The following is a 13,583-nucleotide window of genomic DNA, read 5'->3' as shown; positions in this document are numbered from 1 at the left end:
TTCATCTTTATCTTAAAATTAAATTTTAATAACATCTTGATTAAAAGTAATTTAAACTAACCTCATAATGTACTTTACATTATTTTTCATAAATCTACAATATGATTTATGCATTTTAATTTTTTAAATTGTATACAAGTAAATACTTATTCAACTTTATTATTGACTTGAAAATTATCTGAACCTGATTATCCACCAATAAAATCTAGATCAATTTAGTTCATTTTTTAATGAGAGTAATAGAAAAAATTATTTGTCTTATTGCTTCCTTGTTTCTGTATGATTTTTTTGTGATTTTTATTTAAATTACTTCTTATATTTGATTTATTTCATAAAATACTTTGTTTTTTCCTAAAGACTCTATTTAAGAATTTTTAGTTAAAAATAATTGTTAATTTTTTTAAAAAAATTATCGAATGACTTCAATTTTAAATTTTGAATTAATTTCTGAAAAAACATGTATTCACTCAAAGTGTAAAAAAAATGCATTATCATTTAATTCTAAATTGGCATTGAAAAAAAAAAGTATATTATCATCTAATTACAAATTGGATAGAATGATAATTTTTTCTATTTTTATAATAAATATTTTATAAGTGATTGCTATTATTTTGAAATTGATTTAAATATAACTCTTTTATACTAACCAAATATAAAAATTAAACTGGTATTATCCTTAATTTTAATTTTAAGTAAAGTCTCATCCTTTTATAACTGTACAAAAAATGGAACTCCGATATCTAGAAGCAGGCCCATTTTTTAAAAAACAGGCCCATTTAAAAGAACATGAAAAGAAAGTAAGAAATGAGACATTAAAACAGTGACATGAACCCTAAACTAAACTAAACCCCAGAAGAATATTTGATTTTGATGTATGGCGGAATTGAACACACTGGTGGTGCGGAAGCCATGTTTTGGTCTCCCAACTGGTTGCCCTCAATGTCTTTCGGCATACATCTATCTCAAATTTGCTCAAATTCCTTTTCACTTGGATTTCCACCTCAATGACCCTCATACTGGTAAATCCGTTTTCTTTCTTGTCTTTCAGGCTTATGGGGTTCACAATTCCATCTCATGAATTTATTTATTGTTTGCTTACTCATATTCACTTTTTGTTTTGTTTAGATAAAATTCCTTACTTTGAGTTTGGTGATTCTGTGACTTATAACAATGAGAAAGAGGGGATCATTGAGTGTTTGAAGAAAGATGCTGGGGTTGTTGATTTGGACAGTGGGGTCTCTACACTACCTGAGTGGATTTCAACCAAAGCAATTCTCACCACTTGGCTTGCTGATGCACTTGCCTATGAACTCTGGGTGGGCCGTGAAAGTTCCTCTGCTTATGCCATCTATTACTCTGATCTTCCGTGGCCATTGGGGAAGATTCTTTCTTGGAAGAAAGCTCATTGTGTAAAGCTGAAACATGGAATTACTAATGACAATGCTGAAGTAAAGAAAGAAGAGGTCAGTTTATTTTTCTTTCCTCGTGCAACTATTTTCATTAAATTTCATATTTGGGAAAGTACTTGTTTCTGGTCTCTATACTTCCGACCAAACATGGTCAAGGTTCCTATACTTTGGTATCAATGAATTTGGTCCTTCTTCAACTTTACAAAATGTTGGTTTGGTCTCTCCTGGAATACATGATTTATTTAAGGGTAAGAGGGACTAAATCCATATTTTTTTGGATGTTTGAGGAAATAATTCATCAATATGAAAGTATAAGGATCTTGATCATTAAGTATAGGGTTTTCCTTCATTTCTGTGTGTTAGTAAGCAGTTTTGTTGTTTTGCTTGAGTTTCTCTTTAATTTGGCATTTATGCATAGTTATTAGTGATGGACAGATTTACGAAAGAGCAAACTCTGCATATGATGCCTTGTCAAGCTCCTTAGGCGAACAAAATTACTTACTTGAAAACAGGTGATTTCCTCTGGTTGAATTGTAACAAACTTGTGAGCTTATCTTTGATTAGAGCATTTTGTGGGAATGTTTTTTTTTTTTCACTTTTAGAGAATTTATTATCTTCTACCTCCAGGTGAAGTATTCATATGTTTTATTTGGTTTATGCAGGCCATCAAGCTTAGATGCTATTTTTCTTGCACATGGACTGGTTGTTCTTCAAACTTTACCTGTAAGTATTAATTTTAATTAACTGTGTTTCTATTATTTGTTTTGAGATTGTTATGGATATTATAGTGGCTGCTTGGTTTATACTGGCCAATTAAATTGGACAGGGATTGTTATGGAAGTTACATTTTACACTTTGGGAACTATCATGAAGTTGGTTAGATTCTCATTATAAGAATAAATGATTTTGGCACTCTATTGAAGCCATGTAGAACATTAGTCTAAGAGTTAGGTGAAGAGGGAACCATTTATAGAATAGCTGTATATGAACATATGAAGTGTTTACCAATGTTTATCAGCACTTGGTGGAGTAAATGACAATTGACTAAGATTGTTCTCAAGGAATTGTAGTTGATATTTAAAAGATTTTATCCTAAAAATAAGAATATTAAATCTGACTAAAATTGGTTCCAGATTGGGAAATAAACAGCCAGCCTCAATTTCATCATTCTTTTTAGACCTCTAGCAGTAAGAGATCTTTTATGCTGTGATCTGCTGTATTTGGAGCTTTTTGATCATAAATACTTCTCTTTACCTCTTTGATGTAAGAATCATGGGAGATGTATCACAATAGACCTAGAAATAATAGAATAATTGCAATGGGGTTCACTAGGTGGAAAATTTGTAACTTAGACTTGTTCGAGTGAGATGGGTGAGCAAATGAGAGATTGATGCTTTGGGATTCCTGGTTTTCTTATGGAGAAACATGTTGTTTTATAAACATAATCCGATATTGGGTGATACTTCTGAACAAGGAAACTAATCTTTGACACAAAAGCCTTGTAAGCTTATGTACTAAGTTGCTTTTGCATTCTTCTACCCATGAGCTTCCTGGCCTTTCTTCTTAAGGAAGAGCATATATATTTTTTGCTTTTAGTGTGCTTTTTAGAATCACTCAGACAGTTGTTTTGAGAAAAACTTTAAGCTCTACATCCTTCATTGATGTACCATCAGGAATCTTCAGTGCTGCGAATCAAGTTTTTGGAGCATGCTAATTTAGTTAGGTATGTGCAACAATGTAAAACAGAACTTCTAGAAGCTGCTCCATCTCCTTCCTCTGTTCCACAATTTCGTACTGGTTCATCATCATCTGCTTCCAGAGGTCAATCAGGTAAGATATTTTCTGGACCTTGTTAATGGACACTTTAGCTTTGTTTAATGAGATTTTCCTGGAGAAGCGAATGTGGTGTTCCCCCTAACAGAATCATTCTCCCTCTCTCTAATAATTTTATTTAGATGTAGTGCTGGAAATACGTTGGCATGGTGTCTTATTGCTGGGGTAGTATAAAAATACATCTCTACTTTCTAGGTCATTATTTCTAACAATTCTATAGATGGATTGCAGTATTCTGAAATTCATAGGTTTCAAGTGACTTGAGAGTTACGGGATGGGTGTAATTAACAAATGAAATAATGTTAAACTTTCAGCATTTCTTAAGATGGAATCTCCTGGTAACTTGTTATTTCTATTCACCATTATATAAAATCTGGTACAAAATATCTTGTTACTCCATCTTGTGCTTTTGTGTTATAAAACAAAAAGTTTAAATATATTTTTAGTGTATGTAAAATTAACTGAGTTTTAATTTTAGTTTTTCTAAAAACAATTCTTTGGTTTTCTTCCCAAACAAAATGAAATTTTGTCTTTAGTCTACTCTACAAGGTCAAGTGACCTTTCTGTCTAAAGGCAGGCAATGTCTGTGGTCTAATGACAACTTGTATTAGTTTCAAATATTTTTAGACCAAAAATAATTATTTTATATTTTAGAGGGATCTAAACAAATTTCTTTTTTTCACTGAGATCAAAATTAGAATTTGGTCATTTTATACTAACTAAAATCAATAATTTTAAGATTTCAATGGATGAAACCTTATTTTTTATTGAATTTTAGTAATCACATAAGGCTCTTAGTAATTGTCTCCTATTTCCTATATTTGGCGTGTCTTTAAATTTCATCATGTCATGGTTCATGGAAAAAAAATTGTATTATCATTAATTATGTGAAAAATGTCTATTTGCTATTTTAAACTCATCCTGGGACTCTTCATGAAGTTTGATTTTTTTCATTTTTTTAATTAGGTTCGAAGCCTAAGAATAAACCCAAAAGAGAGAAAACACAGGAGGAAAAAACCTTCAAAAGGAAGGCCAAATATTTTGTGGTAGCACAATTGGTTGCTGTTGTTGTGTTCCTCACACTTATGACTACATTTGATGATGCTGAACTGGAGCTAGATGATGGTGGTTTTGATTACTATGAATGAAATTGCATTTGTTTATATATCTTCCTTCGATGTAAGAGACAAGGTTGCCACCAACCTTAATAAAACAAGTGTGTCCTTCTTTGTTAGCATGCGAAATTGGAAAATTACCATTCATTCTAATTTTCTAGTTATAAGGTCCATTGTTGTATACACAAGTGTTAAACAAATTGATAATGGAAAGATATCATTGTTTATTGAATTGTCGGAAATTAATGAAGACTAGGTGGTGGCTAAGCGTACAGCTCTTTTAAGGTAGGTTAGATTTGTGAAATCCGCATTTTAAATTGATTAGATAAATTTAGTTTGAAAAATATTTTTGTAGGTTTGTATTGATTCCTAAAGGTCCACAATAAACAGATTAGTTCGTGGGTCTAAATATAAATTTAAAAAAATGAAAAATTTACCAGTTTCAAATAAATTAATTTATTTTTCTTTTATTTATTAAGATTAATTTTATCTCAATAATAATTTGTTATTAGCTCCCTTTTCTCTCCCCTTTATGTTATTTCTTTACCTTTTTCAACTTTATTCTTGTGTATAAACGTTTATCTAATTCAATAATAAACAGGACACTTATTGTTCTCTCTTTTCTTCATTTCGAGAGCTGTTGTGCGCATTCATTTTTCTAGCAAAAATGAATGGTGAACTTGATCTATCTAAATGCAAAAACAATGTTCACAATTTTGTGTAATCGCATTCAAAAGAAAATCTTGGTATTGCTCTTTGTTTTTCTCTGCTAAATTCTATAAACAATGTGGAACAAATTCTAAATGGTTGTAATAAGTGTAAAAAATAAGCAAGAGTTCATCCATAAAGGTTTGAAAAGGGTGTCTTAACATGATTTCATGGATTGTGCATTTTTTCTGTCCTTCGATCCATTAGAGTATTCTCTTAATAAATAAGGTGATCTTCTCTAAATTTATGATTTGTAATTAAAGACTTATTAAATAAAGTGATTTCTATATGACTGATTACTTGACAAAACTTCACATAAGTTAGACTTTTTCCCAAATCCAGTTTGTACATGCAATGTAATGTAAAATGCACTTGCAAAGTTGCGTCTATTATAGCATAGAAAAGACTGAAAAAAGTAGGCTATGCAGTTTTTGAATAGCCTCAATTATCAATATGATAATGTTGTTGTCATGTTTTTTTAATGAATCATTGGACTTCCATCATGAAAATTTTCTCATGTTACTCAGCAAAAACAAATATTCGTGAATAGAACATTTCTTGTAATCATCAAACACATTCAATTAACATTGTCAGTAGTATATATTTATGTTGTAATTTTTGTGGATGTACTGGTCATACATTGAGCACATATGCTTTTGCAAGCATAAATTTCCTCTTAATTCTGATGCCAAGAACAAGAAAAACATTTATGGTTGAGGGAAAACTTCTAGTCACAGGAAATATGGATTTTTTCTTGGACATGGCTTATATGACAAGAAACCTATGTCTACTACTTTGTTCTAACTAGTGAAGCTAAGATTTCAAAGAAGGAATAACAATCTACTACAAATGAGATCCATGGTGTTATGTTCTCCCTGAGTAATATCAAGCTCTTATAGCATTAATCCAACAACCACAATGCAAATTTAGCTCATATTAGTTCCATTTCATCTTATTCCACACACTTGCCTCCTATATCAGGTAAATTTGACTCTCATCTCTACTATGCACACACAACAAACTATTCCTTGAATTCTTAATTCAGGGCAATAAATCATGTGTCATCCTCTCTCAAACATTTTCATTCTAAATGTTCTTTATATTTCTGGTTTTACTTATAATTTGATTTATATCTCTAAATTTTTTTTCTTGGTGCCTAAAAGAAGCAATTAGTACTTATTAACGTTAAATCTGTACATTAATGCAATGACAAAGATTTATTTACAATGGTTGCTTAAGAGTGCTGGATGAACTCCGGATTGCACATGTTCTATGAGTTTAAAAAAAAGGTCATGTGTGTCAAACTATTTTCTTTTTATTCATCAAAAAGCTAAAAAGTGGACATCAAAACAGCACAAGATCGACGGCTAATGAGATATAGTAATAGATTCCTATAGAAATTTTAAAACCAAAAGTAGGAAATCAAACGGAATTAACTAATAACTTTCCTCTCTTGTTTGAGTATTTAAGATCCCCAAATTAGAGAACTTCAAAATGTTCTTAAAAAATTACAAAGAGGGTCGGTCTTGAGCATTACATTGAAAATTTCTCATTTCCCTCCCCAAATTACAAAAATTATCTAACAATGGTGAGAGATTGGCACAAAATCTTTCCCTCCCCTTCATTTTCCTTTCATCTAAACTTATCCTTCAATAAAGTACTTCAACTGACACCCATTGCTAAACTATTTAAATGAACCAAAAAATATAAGTCCTCTATATCTTTCTATCTATGTATCAGTTCCACAAGAAATCTGCTGTAAGTTCACATCCTCCCATTTCTTAACAATTTCATTGTATCCCTCAGCATAATCAACAGCAAACTCTGCCATTGAGCTCATAGCAGTTGACATACCAGTACATAGCACCTCAATCGCAACTTCAGCCAATTTCTCAGTATTCATCACCTCTTCGACATTACCAACTTCCACCATTTTCATATTCTCATCATCTTCTTTTAATCCAACTGCATTTCGTCGAGTCTCTTCTCTGGACTGTTGTGCATAGAAGGACCCTATGCCTGCTGCAAAAAAGTCTATGCCTTCAAGTACTGCAGTTTCTTGGAGGGTATCTAGACGCCTTGACCACTGAACACAAAGTCCAAATAATGGATGAGTGCCACTAGACCTACGAGGAGAGCATGCTAGCTTTGACTGATCATGCTCACATCTCACACATCTTAGAAGCCAGCCAGTTAGAGCATGAATATAGGATCTTTGAGAACTGATCCACGACGCAAAGGTGTTTCGCCAGTGCCTCAATTCAGTTTCAAGATTGGAGGTGGAACGAGCAAGCCTCTGCGGATCACATAGTGATGTGGCACACTGTTTTCTGGCATCAGAGTCAACAAGAAGAATCTTGGCTTCATCTAAGGTTCTCTGCTGTGCCTGATGACATTCTGCCATCACATTCCACATCTTGGCAAGCCTGTTAGTTTGTACGTTAAATCAGCATACATGATACTTTATTTGTAATTACATGCATTTGATTCGTTGCACAAAAAGCGTTCTTGCATGCATAGCCATACACGTTCTCCAGACAAGAAGCAGATGATCAAAGTTTTTACATCAAAATGGATACATAATCATGTGAGCTTACTGTATAGACAAAGTTAAGTACATGCTATGTAAACTTGATAGCTCTAATATACAGAGAGAGTATCGTAAAATTAATTATAAGTGAACTTTTTTTAACTTAAACAAACTGTACTGTTACCAAACAAAGACTAGCATTATTAACATAGAGGAGCATAAAGGACAAATTGGAATATTCACAGCGAAAATACTTTGAATTGTAGCAGTAGTTTTACTAGAAAATAAGGTTATATGGAATAATGATTTTCTTACGTACCCTTGCAACAGTTCAAGAAGCTGGGGATGCAACTCCTCATCCCTTAGAGTTTCAATTCTCCTGGAAATAGATTCAACTGAGTGCATTGAAACTGTTATCTGGGGATGTAGATCTCTAATGGCTGCTCTTGTTTTATCAAGGGAAGAGGGTTCCTCTCCATTTACATCATGATTCCTGAGTTGCTGACATTTCTTGTCATATGCAATTCGAACACGTTCTCCGGACTGTTGAAGAAGAAAGTGGGCATAGCATTAAGTTTCCCATTATAAAATTGTAACAATCATAAGAACATTGACCTTGTAACAATATGAGATTGAAAAAAATATATTAATGAATTAAATTAAAGGGTTAAAAGTTAGCCTCCTGTGTGATTTCTTTTCAAATACCTATTAAGCATCAATAGAAAAATGTATACTTGTCAATTAGAGGCATTACAGTTTTTCATATTACCAAGAGCTAAACCTCTTAGATGATTACATAAGTACTTTGAATTTAGTACTAACCATCACAAGTGTAATTTTTATAGATGGATTGACAACCTTACAAGTGAAGACTAACTTTTTTCATCTCAAACGATTGTCTACACAGCAGCTTACTGATAATTGAACAATGGCTGGCCCAGTAAAGGGTTATGAATTTTTTTTATTGACGACCAGAGGAAAGAGTCAACAGGCTATATTTCAAGCAGCAATTATCTATACCAAAGCATGTACTGTGAGAATTGTATTGAAATAACCTTACAATGAATATGGGTTTGATAATAGTTCAAGGATAGATGTTCAGTAATAAATGCACCAAAAAGAAGAGTTCAATAATATACCCTGACTTCGTCGTAGAGTTTCTTCTCCCATGCATATAACCTGTCTAACGTAGACTGATGACTAGCAGAAAACAAACAATCTTCCTCTGATGGATCATCGGTGCCTCCGAAATCCTCATCCGTAGTGTTTGAAGAAGTCACTAAAAATCTTGATGAGGGTGATCGTAAAGAAGCTGAGCGGAACAGCGCTATTGGGTTCAACAATTTTGATGCTGCAAAAGAAAAATAATTCAAATTTATATTCTTGAAAATCTCCCAAATGGGTAAGTGAAAGAAAAATGAAGCACGAAAATCAAATGAAAACTTGGGAACAAGTAAGATTATTTCTATGCAAGACAAACGCATTTTCTATATTATGGTAGATTGACTTTTGAAATGGGAAATGAAAAGAAATTTCAATCTTGAGAATTCAAACGTTATTAGTGCTTCGCAAACATTGCTAAATGTTTTGTTCCTACAACATATCAGAGCAAATATGAAAGTCATTCTTGAAACTTGAGGCCCGACTTACAAATCAGAACACTATGAAATGCAAGAGAATGCAATAACAATAATACTTGAAACAAGGTCAAAATATAAATTGTATATTTCCATCAAACCTGACAGTTCATTAGATGCTGATAAACACTGAGCTTTCTTGGCCTCTAACAATGCGGAGACATCATTAGCCGCATTGCAGATTACTGTGAATTGAGCTTCAAGATCCCCGATCACTTCAGCCATGCTTGTTGGTCTTCGGTTTACATAAACAGTAAAACCAGGTGTGTCTTCCTTGGCTTCTTGATTACCAGTTGCCATTTCTTGACCAGCAGTTTGAGCTTTAGATACTTGAAAACATTCACCGCCATTGGCTTGTTCTGTGACTTCCTTCACAGTTTCAGTTTCAGCAGCCGTTCCCTGCACTTCCTCCTTGCGTTCATCAACATCTTCAACCGTGACTTCTTCTTTGGAAGAGTCTACATCAATTTTGGCTCTTACTTCTGCTACATTTCCCTTTACAGCAAAATCCTCTTGTTCAGTGCCATCTTCTTCCAGGTCTGGTATTCCTTCGTCTATTCGGACCTGCCTCAGTCCTCCGATCTCATTATCCATTCCAGTCTGGTCAAAGCTACTATGGTTGGGATAACCATAATAGTCCAATGATAAAAATGGGTTCCAAAATGATTCCCATTGGGAATATTGAGGTGAAGGAGGAGGGATATTAGGCCTGTTATTGGGAGAATAAGCAAAAATTGAGGAATTCAAAGGTGAGGATTGCATGGGAAAGCAACCATCAGTGCCAAACTGGTGCATGGGATAATATGTTTCTACCCGAACCATTTCAGGCGATTGAGGCCTTTCCTCAACTGAAATTGCTGGATTACCACCCGACCTTAAGTAATTCACCTTCAAAGTTGTTTTGGGATCAAACTCAATTGTTGTTGCGCTGAAGGATTTTGATGCTATGTGAATGAAGCCAAGAGGATTGGTTTTCTTGACAGGTGTGGAAGGTGAGCTCATGAATGAATCTAATGGCAAATGGTGCGACTCATCGCATTCAAAGTAACCTAACAGTGCAGCTGAAACCCTTTTCATAGACTGAATGTATGCCACATGTTCAGTAGCAAATTGAGCTCTTTGCTCAACAGCCTGTTTGATGAAACGTTTTCTATCTTTGCAAAGCTTGACTGCCTCTTCATCATCCAACCTTGATTGAGAACATCCCATCTCTTCTCGATGCCTTTCCTATGAATATCTCAGGATTGCATTGAAATGGATATAAATATCAAAATACAGACTTTTATCTATCGCAAATCTGTCCACAAACAGGAAAATTCAACATATACAACGAATGTCATAAAAATTGAATTGGAGTGAAAAAAACAAATAAGAAGTAAATTAAACATTATTATAACCAAAGAAAAGTATCAGGGTAAATAAAGTTAGATGCTTTTCTTTGCTATCAAGTCTAAGAAGGGCAATGCAATGTAAATAGAGATTTAACCAATAGAAACAAGTAATGGAGGTTCCTCCATGCTTTCCATAGAACACAATGCGGAGTCATTAAGAAAGCATAGAACTTTTCATTTGGGAATCTTTGTTTTGGGTAAAGGTGAGAAACAACCACCCTAAATTTTCAATAGGAACACGTCTCGAAGTGAAAATAATTAAGGGCAGATATTAAAACAATCCTCAATCATCTGAAGAGAAAGAAAAGGCCGTATTCAGATAACAAACTAAGGGGCAAACAACGGCGTAAAAGATTTACATAGCTACGATTACGGATATTGTAGAAATGGTATCAATGTAAACCGAGAAAAAAAATGACAGAAGAGATGCAGAAGAGATGAAGGGTACCAATTTCACCAAAAGCTGAATGCAGCTCACTCACTCTCTTGCTGTGAATAGTTAACAAATGCAGAAAGAGAAAAAGCTAAGCGTTTGGCTTGATTAAGTGTAGAGATGAACAGTGTGAAGTGAATGGAGGAGCATACCTCAGAATGGGGCGTTGATCTCAGAGAGAGAGGGAGAGAGAGACGTTGAGAAAAAACAACGGTCAAAACATGCAGAACAAGAATGAGAAAGGAACAGTGTTGTGTGGGGAACACAAAAAGAAACAGTTTAAAGAGCAATAACTAAAAAGAATGTGACAACTAAGGGCAAAATGTTCGTGGAAATGAGAAAAAACTGTCTTTTGAATTGAATTTTCAGTTATTTTACATCAAATTCAAATATACTATAGTTAAGTTTCAAAATATTTTAAAATTATAAGTAAACTTCAGTTACAACGACTTTTAGTTTTTAAAATTTAATTTTTAATTTTGGTTACGTTTTAGCTTAAATATTATTTTAAAATTTTAGTTTTAAAATTAATTAATATAGCTAAAAAAATGACCTGGTGAGCCTCACCAAATTCAAACAAAAAAACGTTTTTTTCAAAAATAATAATGTCAACAATGAAAGAAGCGGGACATGCCTAAAAGAAAATTATGTCTACTTGGTTTAAAAGATTGAATTATAATTATGTTGATTTGATGTGTCAAATTTTAGAAAAAAATAATGATAAAATATAATAGATAGTTCAAAATTATATAAATATTTTAATGATTATATGTTATATCAATTTTAATAGATATAAAAACATTATCAAGTGATTTTAGATTGATATAATCTTTCAAAACATAATATAAGTGAGTTTTAAGTTCTACCATGGGTTTCGAAAATAAATTATCTAATTAAAAGTTATTAAAATTATCATAATTAATGTAACTTTTATATGTACATATAACAAGAAAAGTAATATAACAACTACACTAATAAAAATAATCAAACTAGCAACTCTTTCCTCACAAATAAATATTTAAGTTTATAGTGTAAGTAACTAGAGAATAACTTTAAAGTAAGAGTGATATATTTTAAATGACACCTACATATATTTTATTATTAAAGTAGAAAGAGTATATAAATAGAAAAAAAAATTAGTTATTCAGGTTTTATCTTAAAAAAATCATTTCTAAAATGTCTCTTTTTATTTCTTTTGTTTTCTCTCTAACTTTTTGAACCCCTCTATCACTATCGGAATCAACCATTGGATTATTGGCAGTGAATACCACAAGATTGTCAGATTAGAGTTTCAAAGAGAGTAAATTTATTTTTGTCCCTTCTTCCTTTGAGTTAGTTGTGAACGTGTTAGATTATCTTTGGTATAGGCTTTGTATGTGGTTTTTCTAACTTCATGATTAGTTCATGTTAATTCAGAGTCCTAATGATATTGTTATATCTTTGATTTGAACTTTGTGGTGCTCGTTAAGCTATTTTTGGGCTTTGTAGGATTGGATCTCTTTGTGAGCACATTTATTTCTTCGCAGGTAAGGGAAGGTAGTTTTATTTTGAAATAGAACCCTAGGTTAGAAGATATTGATGTGGGGGTGACGTGGTCACCAATTCTAAAATTTGTTTGCAGGATTGATTGTTTATGAGTAAAATAGTGGATTGCTTGAAATTAAATGTGAATATGTTGATTTATATTTGAATGAGTTATTGAAGGTATTTTGCTTGAGATTGAAAGTGTTGAATGGTAGTATAAATTGACTTGAATTGCATTATGAATTCTATTCAAGTATGAGAATGTATATAAATGTTTTGTAAATTGGTTTAAAAATAATGAATATATATGTTGACATAGTATCACTACCATTTTGAGTAAATAATTTTCATTTTAATGTTGTATGTTTTTGAAAATATAAGTTTGAATGTATTTTTTGTTGAAAAGTAAGTAAGAAATCGGTTTTTAGAAACATTTTCCTACATATCTCACTAAAGCGAGAATAGGGTAAAAATTGTGGTGCTCTCACGTCCATTTTTACTCAAACAATATGATTTTCGCTTAAATTAAACAAAAACTTAAAAAAAAATCTTTTAAAAGGTTGGTTTATTTATATTATGGTTTTTTATGTAGAATTTTATTACATATATAAATGAAAAATCTTTTAATTAGATGTTTAAATAATTCTTAGATGAATTTTTTTTGTGTTTTTGAATTTCTAAGTATTTCTACCACCAATATAGTTCCACATCGTTAAGAAGTCGAGACTAATGGCAGTTTATATACTTCCTCCTCCCTCTACTCGTCGATGCGTCTTTTAAGAACAAACTTGTGATGAAGCACCGACCTCTGGACAAGCCATGTCACTCGGTCTCGATGACTGATCGCATTAATATATATTATTAAAGGCGCTCAATAAATGACAACAATGACAGTTGTGGAAACTCCCTATGAATTATGATTATGTCATTCCAAATCTAGGTGACATCAATATATCTCCCTATAAATCAGGGATCATCACAACAAGGGCCCATGACTAAACAC

General features: G+C 32.4%; 2 protein-coding genes across 8 annotated transcripts; one reads left to right on the top strand and one right to left on the bottom strand.

Annotated features, from left to right (window-relative positions):
* Positions 1-768: 768 nt before the first annotated feature.
* LOC137807245 (mitochondrial outer membrane import complex protein METAXIN) lies at positions 769-4,589 on the top strand. Of its 2 annotated transcripts, none has more exons than XM_068607757.1 (6): positions 769-1,019; positions 1,126-1,463; positions 1,845-1,921; positions 2,072-2,132; positions 3,083-3,239; positions 4,209-4,589. In XM_068607757.1, the coding sequence occupies exons 1-6, from the start codon at positions 875-877 to the stop codon at positions 4,388-4,390; spliced, it is 960 nt and encodes a 319-aa protein (XP_068463858.1). In that variant the 5' UTR covers positions 769-874; the 3' UTR covers positions 4,391-4,589. The 2 variants fall into 2 exon arrangements, 1 of the variants encoding a protein (XP_068463858.1); XR_016519758.1 differs by having other exon boundaries at positions 816-1,019; positions 1,828-1,921.
* A 1,839-nt stretch (positions 4,590-6,428) lies between these two features.
* Positions 6,429-11,322, bottom strand: LOC137807246 (protein ROLLING AND ERECT LEAF 2). Of its 6 annotated transcripts, none has more exons than XM_068607759.2 (6): positions 11,209-11,311; positions 11,072-11,112; positions 9,334-10,529; positions 8,735-8,946; positions 7,915-8,138; positions 6,429-7,491 (listed from the first exon to the last, which is right to left on the bottom strand). In XM_068607759.2, the coding sequence occupies exons 3-6, from the start codon at positions 10,439-10,441 to the stop codon at positions 6,795-6,797; spliced, it is 2,241 nt and encodes a 746-aa protein (XP_068463860.1). In that variant the 5' UTR covers positions 10,442-10,529; positions 11,072-11,112; positions 11,209-11,311; the 3' UTR covers positions 6,429-6,794. The 6 variants fall into 6 exon arrangements, with proteins under 6 accessions (XP_068463860.1, XP_068463862.1, XP_068463859.1 ...); XM_068607761.2 differs by having other exon boundaries at positions 9,334-10,459; XM_068607758.2 differs by lacking the exon at positions 11,072-11,112 and having other exon boundaries at positions 11,209-11,322.
* Positions 11,323-13,583: the final 2,261 nt, after the last annotated feature.

Source organism: Phaseolus vulgaris, chromosome 3 (genome assembly GCF_051622355.1).
Source record: "Phaseolus vulgaris cultivar YP4 chromosome 3, ASM5162235v1, whole genome shotgun sequence".
NCBI lineage: Eukaryota > Viridiplantae > Streptophyta > Magnoliopsida > Fabales > Fabaceae > Phaseolus > Phaseolus vulgaris.
This window is presented reverse-complemented; position numbering and strand designations above follow the sequence as displayed.

What these genes read in the sequence shown, in the direction of transcription:
- LOC137807245 (XM_068607757.1), top strand. Translation starts at nt 875, where the DNA reads ATGGCGGAATTGAACACACTGGTGGTGCGGAAGCCATGTTTTGGTCTC. An exon ending in CTGAAGTAAAGAAAGAAGAG is followed by an intron (nt 1,464 to 1,844) that starts GTCAGTTTATTT and finishes AGTGATGGACAG; the next exon opens with ATTTACGAAAGAGCAAACTC. An exon ending in TTGTTCTTCAAACTTTACCT is followed by an intron (nt 2,133 to 3,082) that starts GTAAGTATTAAT and finishes ATGTACCATCAG; the next exon opens with GAATCTTCAGTGCTGCGAAT.
- LOC137807246 (XM_068607758.2), bottom strand. Translation starts at nt 10,441, where the DNA reads ATGGGATGTTCTCAATCAAGGTTGGATGATGAAGAGGCAGTCAAGCTT. An exon ending in AGCATCTAATGAACTGTCAG is followed by an intron (nt 8,947 to 9,333) that starts GTTTGATGGAAA and finishes TTTCTTTTGCAG; the next exon opens with CATCAAAATTGTTGAACCCA. An exon ending in CTTCTTGAACTGTTGCAAGG is followed by an intron (nt 7,492 to 7,914) that starts GTACGTAAGAAA and finishes ACAAACTAACAG; the next exon opens with GCTTGCCAAGATGTGGAATG.